Genomic DNA, 18,971 nt, shown 5'->3' on the forward strand with positions numbered 1-18,971 from the left:
CTGATTGGATGAAGGAAAAGAAGTTTAGAGGTAAGCTAGTTGATTAAGCTTATTGAGGAATTAATCAGAAGAAAACCTTCTTATCAAACAATAATTCAGTGACAGTATCTGTTATTTTGCCCTCTGGTGAATTACTGACAAGCAACAAAAATGACATTTTGCCTCGACTTAGTTGCAGAACTGAAGTGAAGTATATACAAGCTACAGTGTATTAGTTTGTCATGGCCAAACAAATATACATCATATGAAATATATCCTGACCTACAATAGTGAAGCAGCGGTTTTCCATGTCGTACACAAGTTAATATTTCCAAAAGAAAAAAACATTTAAAACATGTTTCCAACAATGAGGGACAAAGGAGGAACTTTGTCAGTGTGTGAAAGCAGCAAAACATCAGCAACATGTGAGAGAAGAGATCTGCTTTACTTTAGCCAACGCGATCGGTGACTCAATGTGCCAGACTTCCTGAGTATTAGTGTGTTACTGTTAGTCATCAACACACACACAAACAGCCTGTTAGGTTCCTATTCTTTGTAAATGAAAGCATTTCTTCTCCAGCTCACCACTCTGCTTTATTCACCAAACATTTTCTGCCGTTTCACCTTCGTCAGGGTGTCTGAGGACACTTCTGCTTCAAATAATTATCTTTAATTGACCCGCGTTGCTTTTCTATTGAACTCACCAACATGTTTAATATTTCGGCCAACTGTCACAACTTCTCACACATGAATGTTTAATATCTACAGTGATCTTGTCACAGTTAACTCTACATTTTATTGGTCAAACATACACTTCTGATTTTCACATTTTATTGATATAAACCTGAGACTTAAAATAATATTTAAAAAAGTGACATATGATAGATTTGTTGTAAGAAAATAAATGTATAATAATCTTACTAATCTAACCAACTATCTGCTGTGAGGTTTTCAAACATCACCTGAGAATCTGCAGCTCTGTGCTTCCTTCAGTTTGATGATTTATTTAAAACATCTCAAAAACTTCTACTTGTACTTATTTTCATTCAGCTCCTGAACTCAAAGCTTGATCTTTCACTGCAATATCATAAGACACACTTAAAAAACTGTGGGTTGTGATATACACACAGTAAAAGTTACTGGGTTAAATGTTACCCAGTTTGGGTGAATAAAGCAGCGACACTAGTACACAGTACACTAGGACACAGTAATATTGAGTTACTGTTACAGAAAACCTCTCGAGACAAGAGGCTGTTACGGAGCTTCTGAAGTCCTGAAAGATGATACTTTTCATCTTGTAAACACAAGATAATTTATCTAAAATTGATTTAAAAAGAGTTTTATGAAGAGGCAGCAAAATGCTGCGACTGCATTCACACTGGAGGTTTTGTTTGTTGCTGAACAAACAACCATGAGATGCTAATCAAAACCTTCAACCAGGACTGAAACTTTAACATTAAACACATCTTCCTTTTACTCTGTAACAGCTCGCACCAGATACTGGAACATTAAACGTTTTACAGCTGATTAATCTTTAGTGAATGTTTATCACCGTCATGCCACACAGCGAGCTTCATCTGCTGATTTATTGGCTCATCTCACAGGAACAATAAACAAAATATATAAATGTCATGAACTGATCATCTTAAAGTGAGAAGAACTAAATGTAAAGCACGTGTTGGATTGACTGAATGTACGTTTCTCACTACACCACAAATAATCTGATCTACACGTCCGAGTGAGAAAGGAGTCACAACATGTCCAATAAAACTATATTAGATAGATAAAATTAAGATAACGGTGCTGTCTGATCAGGAAAAGGGAGGAAAAAAAGAGAAGAGACGAGAGGAGAGAAGAAAGGAACAGACAAAGTCTCGTAACTGAAAACACGTCTCATTATTCTTGACTCCTCCCCAGTGTGACATCATCATGATGATGCAATGAGTCTCTTTAAAAGAGTCAACGGGAGTGGCTCTTCATCAAACTTCATAATAGTTCAGCACTGTGCTGTTGTGAAATAACAGAGGAGAGAGAATCAGTATCACCTGAGCATGGAAAGACAGGAGAACAGACGAGGACATACTGAACACTTTTGTGAAGGTCAGCACCTGACACTGGGTGATTTGAAAGAGAAAGCGAGAGAGAGAGTTTTGAGAAACCAATATCTCTTCAAAGAATACATCCCGGCGTACCCCCGACCAGAGTTTCATGTGACTCATCTGAAACATGACACAGACAGAGCTGGATTAGAAGGAATCGGACGGGATAAAGGTTTCTGTGACCCGGACCCTGAGGAGTCTCCGAGGCTGGTGTGGTGGAGTCTGATGATGAGACCTGAGGACATACAGTCAGCTGAGAGGAGGCTCCTGGAGCAGATCTACCCAGACCGGACGGAGGAGCAGGTCCAGAACCAGCAAAGGTTTCTGGAGAAGTTCGCCACCTCGCCTGCCTTCCTGAAGTCCTCCAGGCTGGGCTCGTACCGCTTCACCTTCCCCCTGGAGGAGCTGCTGACGGCCTACAGCCAGCAGGTACAAACCTGACAGGGTCTGTCAACACCCCAGAACCATAGTACACTTTACTGACATCCAACTAAAAGAAGCTCATTTGAAATGTACTCTGAGTAAAAGTTTATAAATCTTTGGGATGAAATAATGTCATATGAATGCATGAAGGATAAAAGATTATATAAAAGTCTCTGAGCTCTCAGTAGGTTTATAAATGAAATATAAAAGTCTTTTGTATCTTCTAACTGAGTCTCTGTGGTTTGGAGCCTCATCTTGTGGTTTACTGATGTCTTTAATCTCAGAGTCGGGTTCACTTCCTGCTGCTGCTTCACATAATTTTAACCACACAACTGTTAGGCACATGGACTTGGACTGTGTGACGTCTCCATTGCATACTGCTGAATAGATCAGCGGGTGTTGTGATTATTAAATACTCTCTCAGCCAGTCACATCACTGGTCTCATAGCTCAGTTGTGCCAATCACAGTCAAACATGATCTGCAGCTCAACAAACAGAAAACTTTCCTTCAGGAAATGTCTGGATGGTTCGGAGTGTCATGACATGAACACACATCACAAATCTTCAGCCATGATAGAAATAAAAAATAAAGAAATTAGTTTGGTGAAGCCATTTATGACTATATTGGACCTATGCTATTTCAGCAATAATTCTAATCACCTCATACATGGTCACATATTTTAGTAATTAGTGTTACACAACAGCCTCTGCCACCGCAATGTGTTGCAAGGATAAAACATCAGATGCTACTTTTGGAAAAGAGGCTGTTGAGCTGCTAAACCAACGTCTCCTTCATAAAAAGGCAGAATATTGAGTTATAACCAACCAGTCTGATCATTAATCTTTTGTTGTAGCACGTCTGCAGCAAGTATTTAGTTTGATCCTGTTGATAATTCACCAAAGCAGCAGATTGATGTTGCGCCACGAATAGACGTGTTTCTGATACGTCTGTTTTTAGCGTGACATCTAGGACCTGTCAGTCTTGCACCTCCATGAAAATACGGCCCTAAGAGATTTCCATCTGTGAACCAGCAGGGTTTTTTGTTGTGAAACAGTTACAGGGTTGTAGTGTTGAAGTAAAATGCCGTCAGATTTTGCTGAATTACTCTGAGTTCATATGTGTAGCTGTTGATCTGCAGTTGAATGATGTGTTTAAGTGACAACAGTTTATGTCACACCTGTAAGAATCTGGATGATGTTCAGTGCCGTCTGTGTGTTGTTGTGTGACTCTTCTATTAAATCCTGTTTTATTTCCTTTAGTTTTGTTTGGACAAGCAGCCCGTCATGCGAGTGTACAAGACCGTCCTGTACAAACAGGAAGTGATGTACGCTGTGCTGGTCCACAGCCCAGCCAATCAGGAGCTGTTCTCAGAATATCCTTTGCTGACTGACGACCCGGACGCCATCTGTGCTTACAGAGATGGTCGCTTCATCTGGAGACCTGAGGCCATGTGTGAGACTCACAGGTAAGAATATGTAATGTTGCTTCCACTGAAAAACTGCAGTTCAAACTGTTTAAAATCTGTGTAAAGAAAAAAGAGATTTCTTTTGAAACACATTACACACGTTAGAAAATAATTGCTGAAAATGTGAAAAGACTGCAAACTATGCAGTACTGTATTGTGGAGTTAGACCATTAAACTGTTTCACCATGTCAGGATTTGACTGAACCATTGACTGCATATAAATATGGACATCATGACAGTCCCCCAAAAGTGAAGCCAAAACATCTGTATTGCCCCCTGGTGGCTGGCTGCAGTATATGTCATAAGTCCCGCCCCCTCCATGTTAGCGGATGGGACATGAGCCAAACTACAAAATCAAAGTACTATCCCAAAGATGGTGTCTCTCATTTTAGGTCGTTCTTATCACACTGATGCTTGTGCAAGTGGCATTGTCCGTGCACTAAGTTTTGTTAATATTAACGCACAGTCCAGCACGCCCTTCTGGTCTTACTGGAGTCATCAGCTGTTGTATCCGCCCCGAGGATGTAGCAGCCCGATAGCTCGATGGTGCTACTGGGGACGTTGCTGTTAAGCCACGTTTCCAGCGGTTTCATCACCAGCAGCAGATGTGCTGCCAGCATTTCAGATCTCAGAATACTGCTTGTTTTTCCATGATTTTTGAATCCAATTTTATTTAAATCAGTCAAATTTGGTGGTTTACACATTTTTCTGTGGTGTGAAAAACTCAGAACAGATATTTATTATCACTTTACAAAGACTTTAAAGCACATTTCCAGGTGTATATTTATATTCTGGGGCTACTGGAATATTTTTGCATGATTCCCAGTTATAAACTCCTTATTTATTTTTGTGCGGAGGTGTGGGTGTGTTTACTTGTGCTTTAGAACGTAACCGTGAAACACGGCTTTGTTCTCACCAGCACTGCTCGCTCTCTTCATTCATTCTCTAGCTCACTCGCCATCTGCGCTCTCTCTCTGTCTCTCTCTGTCTCTCTCTCTCTCTCTCTCTGTCTGTCTCGTTGAGCTGGGAGGAGGGACCATCTTTGAATACTGTGTTTACAAACATCAACTGACAAATCCTGCATGGTGAACCTTTAAAACATCTCATCATTACAGCATGGGGAACACTCATGACAGTGACACTCCAGTGTTTTATAATATTAATCATTTAACAAAAGAACAAAACACTAACTAACTTATTTACTACTTAAAATAAGCTTTTAGTTTATTAGATTTGTAGTTTATTAAATGTGTTGTTTTCTGTTTCTGCTTTTTGTCATTGCGTCAGTTTCAGGTTGGTCCACAGACAAGATGAAAACCAGGTGGAAGTAGAAGAGCTGTTTGGACGTGACCGTGTGTTTTATGTTTGGGATCATGTCGCCGTTACCCTGCATATGGAGGATGGACAGGTACGATCATTTATTTCACTGTACAGAGAAAATATCTTTCCACCATTTCAGTTCACGTTCTAAACATAAATCACACATGGTGGGTTTGGGAAAGCAGATTATGATATTTTTACGCTCAATATCTTTAACTGTGCAAAAATCAGTCATTACATAAACTAAAGTTTTTCTGTACAAGAATAAAAAGGAAACACTCCAGTAAAGTATAAATGTGTGATCAAATGATGGCATTCATATACATTTGACTTCAAATTTGTTTGGATAGTCTCAAGCGATTTCCTACGGAGCTCCTAAGGGGACATAGACATATATATGTATATGTATATATATATATACACACACACACACATATATATATGTGTGTTATAACAGCTGTCTTGTGGAAACTGTTGTTGCTCGTCATCCTGTTCTGTTCTTCTTCTGTTTTAGGTGCTGGAGTTTGATCCTGAAAAACTAAGAAAAAACCTCACGTACTGTGAAAAAGGAACGCCTCCAATCACGAACGGATTTGATGGTTACAAAAGTGCTGGAGCTTTAGTGGAAGAGTTGTGGCCCGGCGGTGGTGTTCTGGTTAAGGCTCAGTCAGCAGAAGCAGATGCAGTTTAGTCATTTTAGAAGAGAGTTGAGTCTCCTCTCAAGTTAAGAGCTTTTTCATTCATGTTTAGGGCGTTTGTTTGTCAAAAAAATTTAAGGTTGAAAAAAGTTTTTTTAAAGTGTTTGATTCATAACCAGTTACTCATCATCTGTATTATGCAGATGTCTTGGCATGTGAATTTACATTTATATATCATGTAGACAGAAACAGGGTGAAGGGTGTTAAGATGAATGTCCTGCCCACCGTGGGGTCATTATGTAGCTTAATGTTAGCTTTAATGTGCAAAAGACATTTTCTCATTTTATCCAGATGTTTTTCAGTGTCTTGCCAAAGAATTCTTAACATCAGGTAATAAACTTATTTGAACCTTTTTATGAAGTGGCAAAAATTCTAGAAGGAATTTCAAGATGGGATAGCACTCTTAATAATATGTTTTAGGAATCTCCAATATTAATCAAGTTTTGACTCTTAAGGATGCTGAAACATGCTTTTATTATGAGCCGCTTAAATTTAACATTTTTACTGTTAAAGTAAAATTAAAATGAAACTGAAATGACACTTAGTTCAGAATGCTGCAGACAGGATTTTGACTAACACACAAAAGAAGAGATCACATCACCCCACTGCTCACTATCTGTTATAATTCATGTTAAAGTCCTTCTGCTTGATTGTAAGGCTTTATATACTCTCATATAACCTTCATACATACAGTACAGCTTAAAGAAATACCTTTTTAATCCATCTTAATCAGCTCTTAAATGTTTGTCTTTGCTATTTATATCATGTTTCCTGTTGGTTTTATTGGTATCGTTTCACAATCTTTCATTGTGTGGTTATCAACCTTTTCTAAATTGTTATGTTCATTGTGGTTAAAACTGTTTGTAAATCACTTTGGGTCTGCATCTTAAATTTGAAACCTGCTGCAAATAAAATAATACATCATACTTCAGTTTGTGGTCCTGAAACAAATATTTCATTCAACTGAATGACTTAATAAACTTGAACTTGACACATTTTAATGTAATCAAGTACATTTACTCAAGTATTGTGCTTAAGTACAATGTTGAGGTACTTGTACTTTACTTGAGTATTTACATGTGATGCTACTTTCTACTTCCACTCCACTACATTTCAGAGGGAAATATTTTACTGCACTACATTCATCTCACAGCTTTAGTTACTCTTCAGATCTCAATTTTAAGAATAAAACAGATTACACATTTAATATTTGTTATTAATTTAAATCACTTTGTAGAGATCTGTTCCCTCTTTGACATTCAAAGGTCTTTTTTTCTGTCGATCAGTGTCAAAAAACCCACATTAAATTGATTTTGATTCAATATATATAAAACAATAAAAAATGACACATGAATACATTTTACAGGAACTGAATATCTGTATATATATATATGTGTGTGTGTGTGTGTGTGTGTATAAAACTGTGTGGGAATATTTTGCATGCGGAATATTTTTACTTTTAGTAAAATTTGCAGCTCCTCATACTTTTGTACTTTTCTTGTAAAGAAGGATTTTGATACTGTGGAATTTCTACTTTTGCTTAAGTAAAAGGTCTCAATACTTCTTCCACCACTGCAGCATATATACTATATATATATATATATATATATATATATATCAAATTTTTCACCACACTTGATGTGTGTGCCAAATTTGGTGAGTTTTTGAGCATGTTTAGGGGGTCAAATTTAGGTTTGAAGTGGCGTAATAATAAAGAAACAAACAAACAAGAAATTACCATATTATTGTATTAATACTTTGATGATCATTAATCCAGCGTAGAACTGTATTAAATTGATCAATTTTGCCTTTAAAAGAACATGATGCACTCTTGACCTTATCTTTCATCTGTTGTAACCACATTGTTTCTGTTTTAAGTAAGATGTCTCGCACCTTGTTAGTGTTGACAAAATAAGTGTCTCATCTGTTAGGAAAGAAGGAATAGAAAAGGTTATCTGAAGTGTATCAGACATGGTGACCCTGATTCTAAAGAAGTGATCGTTGGAAAAGGGAACTAAATACAAGATCTGGAAGCTGTCCAAGACAGGCATGAGGTGCTTGTGTTGATCATTGTGTTGATGGTGGTGTTGGGCGGAGGCTGAAAGTATAAAGTGTTTGTGTGAGGTGTTCAAGGTGCTCCTCTCTTGCTGCAGATCTCGGGGAGCCTGTATTCATACACTTTAGTGATTAATTAAAGACAGTTGGACTGAAGAAGAAAACTGTGTCTCTGGTATTTAGTTGACTTTCTCAACTAACTAGACAAGCTGATATTTTAGCTGCAACAACAACATCTTCCTTTTACATTCAAACAGCTCGCACCAGATACTGGAACACTGAACTTTTTATGGCTGATTAATCTTTAATGAATGTTTATGAGCTTTTACAGTCATTTATACAAATGTCATGAGGAACTATATGTAAAGCATGTGTTCTTCTGTCCACTACATGTACAATAAAACTATATTAGATAGATAACTAAGATTACAGTGCCGTCTGTCCAGGAAAGAAACAGAGAGCGGATGGAAAGGAAAAGACATCATAGCATAGAGACAGCACTGGTGCATCAGACAAAGGACTTCTGTCTGTACTTGTCTCGTTAGATCTTAGTGCTGCATTTGACACCATAGACCATCACATCCTATTACAGAGTCTGGAAAATGTAATCGGCATTAAAGGAACTGTATTTAAAGAAGGAAAAGAGGAAGGATGGAAAGGAACGGAGAAATTCTCATAACTTAAAACATTGTTATTCTCAAATCCTTAGTTAAAAGATAAAAGGAGCAGCTCTTTATCAAAGTCCATATTTGTTCAGCACTGTGCTGTTGTTGGATAACAGAGGAGAGAGAACAGTAAATGTAACAGAGTTAAAACGTCACTTTAATAACCAACTTACTTTCTACAAATTGGAAATAAGTTGATTATAATTGTGAGTTTTATCTCAATGAGTAATTTTTATTTACCGTTTTTATTAATGTTTCCTGTGGAAATTACCTTGCTGCACATGGCCACTTCTGAACCTCCTGAGCTTCCGTAGTCCCCCCTTCTGTCCCTCACAGTGCCGTGAGCAATTAAAGGCGGGAAACCAATCCTTTGAGTCGTCGCGTTACATGCACTGACCACATCTGTCACATAAAGACAGTGAAGACTTTTTATTTGTCTTTTTATCACCTGACCATGGAAAGACAGGTCACCAGACGAGGATATACTGAAGACTTTTGTGAAGGTCAGCACCTGAAACTGAGTGATTTGAAAGAGAAACCCCGACCAGAGTTTCATGTGACTCATTTGAAACACGACACAGCCGGCAATAGATTATATGGCATCAAGCGGAATAATGGTTTCTGTGACCCGGGTCCTGAGGGGTCTCTGAGGCTGCTGTGGTGGAGTCTGATGGTGAGACCTGAGGACATACAGTCAGCTGAGAGGAGGCTCCTGGAGCAGATCTACCCAGACCGGACGGTGGAGCAGATCCAGAAACAGCAAAGCTTTCTGGGGAAGATGTCCAGATGTTTTTCAGTGTCTTGCTGAAGCATTCTTAAGATGGGTTAATAAACTAATTCAATCTTTTTATGGAATGGCAAAAAATCGAGAATACAGAAACTGTTACTGTTTATGTGTGTTGTTTTACAGTGGTTTTATTGAGTGAGGTGTCCACCGTAGTGGGTAATTGACTGAGATGTAGTTCTGGGCAGGGAAAAAGGGGTTGTGTGTGTAAGTTGCTCCAGGGTGACGGTTTTGTGTCAACTTCAGACCATTAAATGAGATCACAGTCAAATACTCATATACCCTACTCTGAGTCAATGATGCACTGGATGGAATCTGAGGTTCCGCCTGATTCTCCTCGCTCGATTTGAGGAGTACTGACAGGTGCCACTGTCACTGAAGGCCTGCCCCAAGACAGACCCCCTGGTCCTGGACTATGGCAATTCACAGTCATGCCTTTTGGGCTTTGACACGCCCTGGCCACATTCGAGAGGCTTATGGAGAGAGTTCTCTCAGACGTTCCATCACAAAACAAGCACACACACAACTCCCTGGATCAATGAAAGTATCAGACAGCAAAGAAGGGAATATAGGAAGGCAGAACGTAGATGAAAAAAAAAAAACAATTTTGAAACCCATCATCTCCATATGATGGATTTACTGGTTGAACTGAATCAAACTATTAAAGATGTGTGAACGGCTTACTTTTCTGATTTAACTAACAGTAATAGAAATAATCAATGGTTTCTGTTTAACACTATCAATCATCTTGTAAATCCCTCTCTTCCTGCCATTCCTGCCTCAACTGCTACTGGTTGTGAACACTTCCTATCTTTCTTTGTTGGCAAGATCGATGGTCTCAGATCACATTTTACCTCTACTGTGTTACCCCCCCACTCCATCCAGTTGTCCTCTCTTACTGTCTGAATTTTCTCCGATTACCCTCCAGTGCCTTCTTAACTCTGTAACCCAAATGCGTCCCTCCTCCAGCTCATGTGATTTGATCCCCACCAAATTTCTCAAATCTGTCCTTCCTGTATTAAGTCCCATCCTACTCTCCATTTTTTAATTATTCTCTCTCTTCTGGCTCTGTACCTGATTATTTATAACCACCAGTGTTCAACCTCTCCTTAAAAAAATCCAGCCCAGTTAGAGAATTATGGACCGATAGCTAGACTTCTAACCAGAACTAGCCATGGGTCCCACATTACCCCTGTTCTTGCATCCCTCCATTGGCCTCCGGTAAAATTCAGAATAAACTACAAGGTCCTGCTGATTACATATAAAGCACTCCATGACCTCGCCCCTAGCTACATTTTTGAGCTCCTTGTACCTCATTCCACTTCACAACCTCTTCGATCCTCAAATCTCGGCCTTGTGTCTATCCCACGCACAAACCGCAAATCAAAAGATGACTGCACATTTGCATTCTTAGCCCCAACTCTGTGGAATCATCTTCCACAATCTGTTAGATCGGTTGAATCCTTGGACTGTTTTAAACGACGCCTCAAAATCCATTTATATCAGGAAGCCTTTCTATAGACCTCCCTTCTTGTTCACATGTCCTGTTTTATTCCATTTTGGTTGATTTCTCTCTGTGTTATGTTTGTCTATTTTATTATTCCATCTGTTTCAATTTTGCATGTGTGTTTTAAAAAGTGCTAAATAAAAGCTTACTTACTTACTTACTTACTTGCCTCCCTTTTGGGGACAAAACTCAAGTTCCCATAATACAAATCATTTAAGTTAAGGTTACAGTTAGTTTAAGTCTCCGGGAAATGAATGTAAGACAATATAATGTCCACTGAAGTGATGGAAACATGACTGTGTGTTTGTGTGTGTGTGAGACGACAGTCAAGTCAGGTCAAGTTAATTTGTGTATCACATATATTGTCTTTGTGCCTTTGTTCACACACGATCTGATAAGAAGCTATTAAACCAGTCACATGCTGGATAATCTATGCAAGAGATGTGCGGAGAGATTCAAATGAGGAAAATGAGGAGATGAAACAGGAGAACAGGAAAGAAGCTGATTGGCTGGGGAAATCACTGGGAGCAGGGCAGGTGTGGAGGCTGTGGAAAACAAGAAAAAACACCAAAGTCATTAGCTGCTCTGGGCTGAGGACAAACAAAACTACACCCAGGAGTTAAATACAAGTCTCCAATATAATCATGTACAATTCTTTTCATCAAACTGTCTCAGAGGAACATAAATATAACTTAAATAAGTGCAAAAGTCACACTGAGCAAACAGCAAATAAACTTCAGCATTTACTTGCCAACCTAAGAACCTTTACCATAAAGACTAGAGATATACATCAGTGTTGACATAAACATGAACCAAAAAATCAGTCAAGCAGGGTGGTCTGCATATAAAGGCTGCATGTAACAGCATAAATGGACCGAAAAACAACTGTTTCTATGAGAGTCAATGAAGCAAGCAACAACATCGCAAGTGGTCCTTAAATCTAATTTGCAACATATCTTATCTGACCTTATCCCACTCAGTCCAGTCTTAAACAGGGAAAAACTCTGAGGGCATCTGGTGGACTGCTGGAGGGATGTTGAGCCAGACTGGGACAGAACCATGACAAACACTTGAAAGGATCCACTTTTAGGCAGGGCAGAACAGGAGGGATATCTGGGCATTGAGTATTTTCTTAGAGGAAATATTAAGTATCATTTCCTTGAGTTGCTGCGTGTCCATGTCTGGTGTCCAGTTCTTGGATATGCGTTTGCTTTGCCTGCATTTCTTCGTCCTCTTTGGTCCAGTTTCTTGCAGTTGTCTAAAAAAAGGATTGCTTGGTGGGATTGCAGAGTCACTATCAAATATGAAATCACTTTCCATAGAGTGATCTCTCCGGTGGTGGTTGGGTGTTTGTCGGTGTGCACTGTGTGCAGCCCTGGTCGTTGGCGCACCAGTGTGTAATTGGGTGGGCATTTCTGGTACAGCTTTAAACTGGTTTCATTCATAATTTACAAATACATTTTTTTAATGTTTGTGTTAATAATCATGTATCCTCCTTAGCTCCCCTCCAGTACGGAGTCCCTCAGGGTTCTGTCCTTGGGCCAATCCTGTTTTCATTGTACATGCTCCTTCTGGGTCAGTTGCTCAGCCGCTTACATGAAATGTCATATCACTGTTATGCTAATGATACTCAGACCTATTTCTCTGCCAAACCCAATAACTTGAACCAACTGTCCTCCCTCCATGAGTATTTAGCTGCTACCAAAGAGTGGATGACTCAAAATTTCCTCCATCTAAACCCTGACAAAACTGAAGTTCTTTTAATTGGTCTTGAAATCTTTGTCACTGCAGCCACTCAGTTTATTGGCCCACTTCACCCAAACATTAAATCCACTGCTAAGAGTCTTGGTATCACCTTTGACGAGTATATGACATTTAACCATCATGTTAATAAGCTTGTCCAGTCCTGTTTTCTTTAGTTAAGAAATATTGTAAAAATAAGACCTACATTGTCCCCTACTGTTCTTGAACAATTAATCCACACATTCATTTTCTCTCGGTTAGACTACTGTAACTCCCTCTACACCTGCCTCAGTCAGCCTGCTCTAAAATGGTTAGAGTTAATCCAAAATACAGCAGCTAGACTTCTAACCAGAACTAGCCATAGGTCCCACATTACCCCTGTTCTTGCGTCCCTCCATTGGCTTCCAGTAAAATTCAGAATAAACTACAAGGTCCTGCTGATTACATATAAAGCACTCCATGACCTCGCCCCTAGCTACATTTCTGAGCTCCTTGTACCTCATTCCACTTCACAACCTCTTCAATCCTCAAATCTCGGTCTTGTGTCTATCCCCCGCACAAACCGCAAGTCAAAAGGTGATTGCACATTTGCATTCTTAGCCCCAACTCTGTGGAATCATCTTCCACAATCTGTTAGATCGGTTGAATCCTTGGACTGTTTTAAACGACGCCTCAAAATCCATTTATATCAGGAAGCCTTTCTATAGACCTCCCTTCTTGTTCACATGTCCTGTTTTATTCCATTTTGGTTGATTTCTCTCTGTGTTCAATTTTGCATGTGTATGTGTCTGTAAAGCGCTTTGTAACTGTGTAACTGTGCACTAAAAAGTGCTTACTTACTTACTTACTCAATATAATGTCTACTGAAGTGATGGAAACATGACTGTGTGTTTGTGTGTGTGTGAGACGACAGTTGAGTCAGGTCAAGTTAATTTGTGTATCACATATGTTGTCTTTGTGCCTTTGTTCACACACGATCTGATAAGAAGCTATTAAACCAGTCACATGCTGGATAATCTATGCAAGAGATGTGCGGAGAGATTCAAATGAGGAAAATGAGGAGATGAAACAGGAGAACAGGAAAGAAGCTGATTGGCTGGGGAAATCACTGGGAGCAGGGCAGGTGTGGAGGCTGAGGAAAACAAGAAAAAACACCAAAGTCATTAGCTGCTCTGGGCTGAGGACAAACAGAACTACACCCAGGAGTTAAATACAAGTCTCCAATATAATCATGTACAATCCTTTTCATCAAACTGTCTCAGAGGTACATAAATATAACTTAAATAAGTGCAAAAGTCACACTGAGCAAACAGCAAATAAACTTCAGCATTCAATTGCCAACCTAAGAACCTTTACCATAAAGACTAGAGATATACATCAGTGTTGACATAAACATGAACCAATAAATCAGTCAAGCAGGGTGGTCTGCATATAAAGGCTGCATGTAACAGCATAAATGGACCAAAAAAACAACTGTTTCTATGAGAGTCAATGAAGCAAGCAACAATATCGCAAGTGGTCCTTAAATCTAATTTGCAACATATCTTATCTGACCTTATCCCACTCAGTCCAGTCTTAAACAGGGAAAAACTCTGAGGGCATCTGGTGGACTGCTGGAGGGATGTTGAGCCAGACTGGGACAGAACCATGACAAACACTTGAAAGGATCCACTTTTAGGCAGGGCAGAACAGGAGGGATATCTGGGCATTGAGTATTTTCTTAGAGGAAATATTAAGTATCATTTCCTTGAGTTGCTGCGTGTCCATGTCTGGTGTCCAGTTCTTGGATATGCGTTTGCTTTGCCTGCATTTCTTCGTCCTCTTTGGTCCAGTTTCTTGCAGTTGTCTAAAAAAAGGATTGCTTGGTGGGATTGCAGAGTCACTATCAAATATGAAATCACTTTCCATAGAGTGATCTCTCCGGTGGTGGTTGGGTGTTTGTCGGTGTGCACTGTGTGCAGCCCTGGTCGTTGGCGCACCAGTGTGTAATTGGGTGGGCATTTCTGGTACAGCTTTAAACTGGTTTCATTCATAATTTACAAATACATTTTTTTAATGTTTGTGTTAATAATCATGTATCCTCCTTAGCTCCCCTCCAGTACGGAGTCCCTCAGGGTTCTGTCCTTGGGCCAATCCTGTTTTCATTGTACATGCTCCTTCTGGGTCAGTTGCTCAGCCGCTTGCATGAAATGTCATATCACTGTTATGCCAATGATACTCAGACCTATTTCTCTGCCAAACCCAATAACTTGAACCAACTGTCCTCCCTCCATGAGTATTTAGCTGCTACCAAAGAGTGGATGACTCAAAATTTCCTCCATCTAAACCCTGACAAAACTGAAGTTCTTTTAATTGGTCTTGAAATCTTTGTCACTGCAGCCACTCAGTTTATTGGCCCACTTCACCCAAACATTAAATCCACTGCTAAGAGTCTTGGTATCACCTTTGACGAGTATATGACATTTAACCATCATGTTAATAAGCTTGTCCAGTCCTGTTTTCTTTAGTTAAGAAATATTGTAAAAATAAGACCTACATTGTCCCCTACTGTTCTTGAACAATTAATCCACACATTCATTTTCTCTCGGTTAGACTACTGTAACTCCCTCTACACCTGCCTCAGTCAGCCTGCTCTAAAATGGTTAGAGTTAATCCAAAATACAGCAGCTAGACTTCTAACCAGAACTAGCCATGGGTCCCACATTACCCCTGTTCTTGCGTCCCTCCATTGGCTTCCAATAAAATTCAGAATAAACTACAAGGTCCTGCTGATTTCATATAAAGCACTCCATGACCTCGCCCCTAGCTACATTTTTGAGCTCCTCGTACCTCATTCCACTTCACAAACTCTTCGATCCTCAAATCTCGGCCTTGTGTCTATCCCCCGCACAAACCGCAAATCAAAAGGTGACTGCACATTTGCATTCTTAGCCCCAACTCTGTGGAATCATCTTCCACAATCTGTTAGATCGGTTGAATCCTTGGACTGTTTTAAACGACGCCTCAAAATCCATTTATATCAGGAAGCCTTTCTATAGACCTCCCTTCTTGTTCACATGTCCTGTTTTATTCCATTTTGGTTGATTTCTCTCTGTGTTCAATTTTGCATATGTGTCTGTAAAGTGCTTTGTAACTGTGTAACTGTGCACTAAAAAGTGCTTACTTACTTACTTACTCAATATAATGTCCACTGAAGTGATGGAAACATGACTGTGTGTTTGTGTGTGTGTGAGACGACAGTTGAGTCAGGTCAAGTTAATTTGTGTATCACATATATTGTCTTTGTGCCTTTGTTCACACACGATCTGATAAGAAGCTGTTAAACCAGTCACAGGCTGGATAATCTATGTAAGAGTAAAGAAAGGTGGACTGTATCAGAATGTGGGGACTTTGTCAGTGCGTGAAAGATCAGATTAAAGAGAGCACCAATAATGGATTACACACTTATTAGGATCCAATACGTGATTGCAACCTCATAAAGGCAATTCATGAATGACATTGAAGCTGAATATGTGGTTACAGAGACCTGACAGTCTTTGGAAGAACATATCTACTAAAATGATGCTGGAGGCTCCGTGAGTGCAGTGCTGGTGATAGATATCCAGCTGTCTTCACTATCCCGTCCAGTTGTTTCTGCTCAGAAACTTTGCATTTCCTGAATCAGACAGTGTTGCAGCATGTCAGGACGCTCTCAATGGTTCCCCTGTAGAAGGTGGTGAGGGTCGAAGTGTGCAGACTTGCCTTATTCAGCAGCGGTAGTTGCCCTTGGGAAGAGGAATGCAGTGTGTCTGTGTTACTTGACTGGATCTCTTCTTCTCCCAAGTGATCCCTTTATGTTGTTCCCCCTTTTATTTACAATTAGAGGTGGATCTTCAAAGTGGAAGAAAATTCAGGGTCAGACTTTAGGATAAAATTCAATCTTACTGCAGTAGAGTGGACAGAGTATGGAGTGATACATATAGACACTGTCTTTTGTTTTCTAGCACTCTTTTTAAGTAAATCATTGAAAACGGGAGCATAAGTGTCAGCAGCAGGACCTATGTTTGAAGAAAAAAAGTGACATCATTTAATCTGTCAGAAACACTGTTAGCAGTAAAGGAGCAGGTGGACCTAAATGCAGGAAACTGCAGGCAACCAGAACTTGAAAAAAACATCTTTATTACAGACTGAGTGCAGGCAGCGCAACACTGCACTGAAACACAGGACTGAAATATTAACTGAACTAACGAGGAAATGAGGTGCAGGTGGTGAGATGTGCGGAGAGATTCAAATGAGGAAAATGAGGAGATGAAACAGGGGAACAGGAAATAAGCTGATTGGCTGGGGAAATCACTGGGAGCAGGGCAGGTGTGGAGGCTTCGTATAAAATATTTATACAAATGTCATGAACTAACGATTTTAAAGTGAGAAGAACTAAATGTAAAGCATGTTTTGAATTGACTGTATGTATGTTTCTCACTACACCACAAATAATCTGATCTACACCATCTTCTTCTGTTCACAACATGTCCAATAAAACTATATTAGATAGATAAAACTAAAATTACAGTGCCGTCTGTTCAGGAAAGAAACGGAGAGAGTGGATGGAAAGGAACAGACAAATTCTCATAACTTAAAACATTTCTCTTGTTATTCTTGACTCCTCCCCAGTGTGACATCATCATCATGATAAAACGGGAAGGATAAAACGGGAGTGGCTCTTCATCAAAGTCCATACTTGCTCAGCACTGTGCTGTTGTTGGATAACAGAGGAGAGAAAACAGTAAAGACTTTTAATTTGTCTTTTTATCACCTGACCATGGAAAGACAGGTTAACAGACGAGGACGTGATGAAGACTTTTGTGAAGGTCAGCACCTGAAACTGGGTGATTTGAAAGAGAGAGCTAGAGAGAAAAGTTTGAGAAACCAATATCTCTTCAAAGAAAACATCCCGGAGTACCCCCGGCCAGAGTTTCATGTGACTCATCTGCAACACGACACAGACAGAGATGGATTAAAAGGAATCAGACAGGATAATGGTTTCCGTGACCCTTTTAAACCTGCACCTCCAGGGTCTCCAAGGCTGCTGTGGTGGAATCTGATGGTGAGACCTGAGGTTATGCAGTCAGCTGAGAAGAGGCTCCTGGAGCAGGTCCAGATGCAGCAAAGCGTTCTGGAGAAGTTCGCCACCTCGCCTGCCTTCCTGAAGTCCTCCAGGCTGGGCTCGTACCGCTTCACCTTCCCCCTGGAGGAGCTGCTGACAGCCTACAGCCAGCAGGTACAAACCTGACAGGGTCTGTCAACACCCCAGAACTATAGTACACTTTACTGACATCCAACTAAAAGCAGCTCATTTGAAATGTACTCTGAGTAAAAGTTTACTTTGTTATAAATCTTTGGGATGAAATAATGTCATATGAATATATGAAGGATAAAAGATTATATAAAAGTCTCTGAGCTCTCAGTAGGTTTATAAATGAAATATAAAAGTCTTTTGTATTCAGTCTTCTAACTGAATCTCTGTGGTTTGGAGCCTCATCTTGTAGTTTACTGATGTCTTTACTCTCAGAGTCGGGTTCACGTCCTGCTGCTGCTTCACTTTAAAAGATTTCCATCTGTGAACCAGCAGGGTTTTTTATTGTGAAACAGTTACAGGGTTGTAGTGTTGAAGTAAAATGCCGTCAGATTTTGCTGAATTACTCTGAGTTCATATGTGTAGCTGTTGATCTGCAGTTGAATGATATGTTTAAGTGACAACAGTTTATGTCACACCTGTAAGAATCTGGTTGTTGTGTGACTCTTCTGTTAAATCCTGTTTTATTTCCTCCAGCTTTGTGCCAACGCTCAGCCCGTCATGCGAGTGTACAAGACCGTCCTGTACAAACAGGAAGTGATGTACGCTGTGCTGGTCCACAGCCCAGCCAATGAGAAGCTGTTCTCAAAATTTCCTTTGCTGACTGATGACCCGAACGCCATCTGTGCTTACAGAGATGGTCACTTCATCTGGAGACCTGAGGCCATGTGTGGGACTCACAGGTAAGAATATGTAATGTTGCTTCCACTGAAAAACTGCAGTTCAAACTGTTTAAAATCTGTGTAAAGAAAAATCAGAGATTTCTTTTGAAACACATTACACACGTTAGAAAATAATTGCTGAAAACGTGAAAAGACTGCAAACTATGCAGTACTGTGTTGTGGAGTTAGACCATTAAACTGTTTCACCATGTCAGGATTTGACTGAACCATTGACTGC

At 39.8% G+C, this 18,971-nt stretch overlaps 1 protein-coding gene across 1 annotated transcript; it reads left to right on the forward strand.

Annotated features, from left to right (window-relative positions):
* The first annotated feature begins 2,024 nt into the window (after nt 1-2,024).
* LOC122995874 lies at nt 2,025-18,758 on the forward strand. The gene is made up of 2 exons (XM_044371255.1): nt 2,025-2,507; nt 18,549-18,758. Exons 1-2 carry the CDS (start codon nt 2,031-2,033, stop codon nt 18,756-18,758), a joined length of 687 nt encoding a protein of 228 aa, XP_044227190.1. The 5' UTR covers nt 2,025-2,030.
* Nucleotides 18,759-18,971: the final 213 nt, after the last annotated feature.

This window comes from Thunnus albacares, chromosome 13, assembly GCF_914725855.1.
Source record: "Thunnus albacares chromosome 13, fThuAlb1.1, whole genome shotgun sequence".
NCBI classification, from domain to species: domain Eukaryota; kingdom Metazoa; phylum Chordata; class Actinopteri; order Scombriformes; family Scombridae; genus Thunnus; species Thunnus albacares.

Bases quoted from the DNA above. Each gene is read 5' to 3' on its own strand.
- LOC122995874 (XM_044371255.1), top strand. From the start codon at position 2,031: ATGGAAAGACAGGAGAACAGACGAGGACATACTGAACACTTTTGTGAA. The intron at 2,508-18,548 runs GTACAAACCTGA...TATTTCCTCCAG, and splicing joins TGACGGCCTACAGCCAGCAG to CTTTGTGCCAACGCTCAGCC.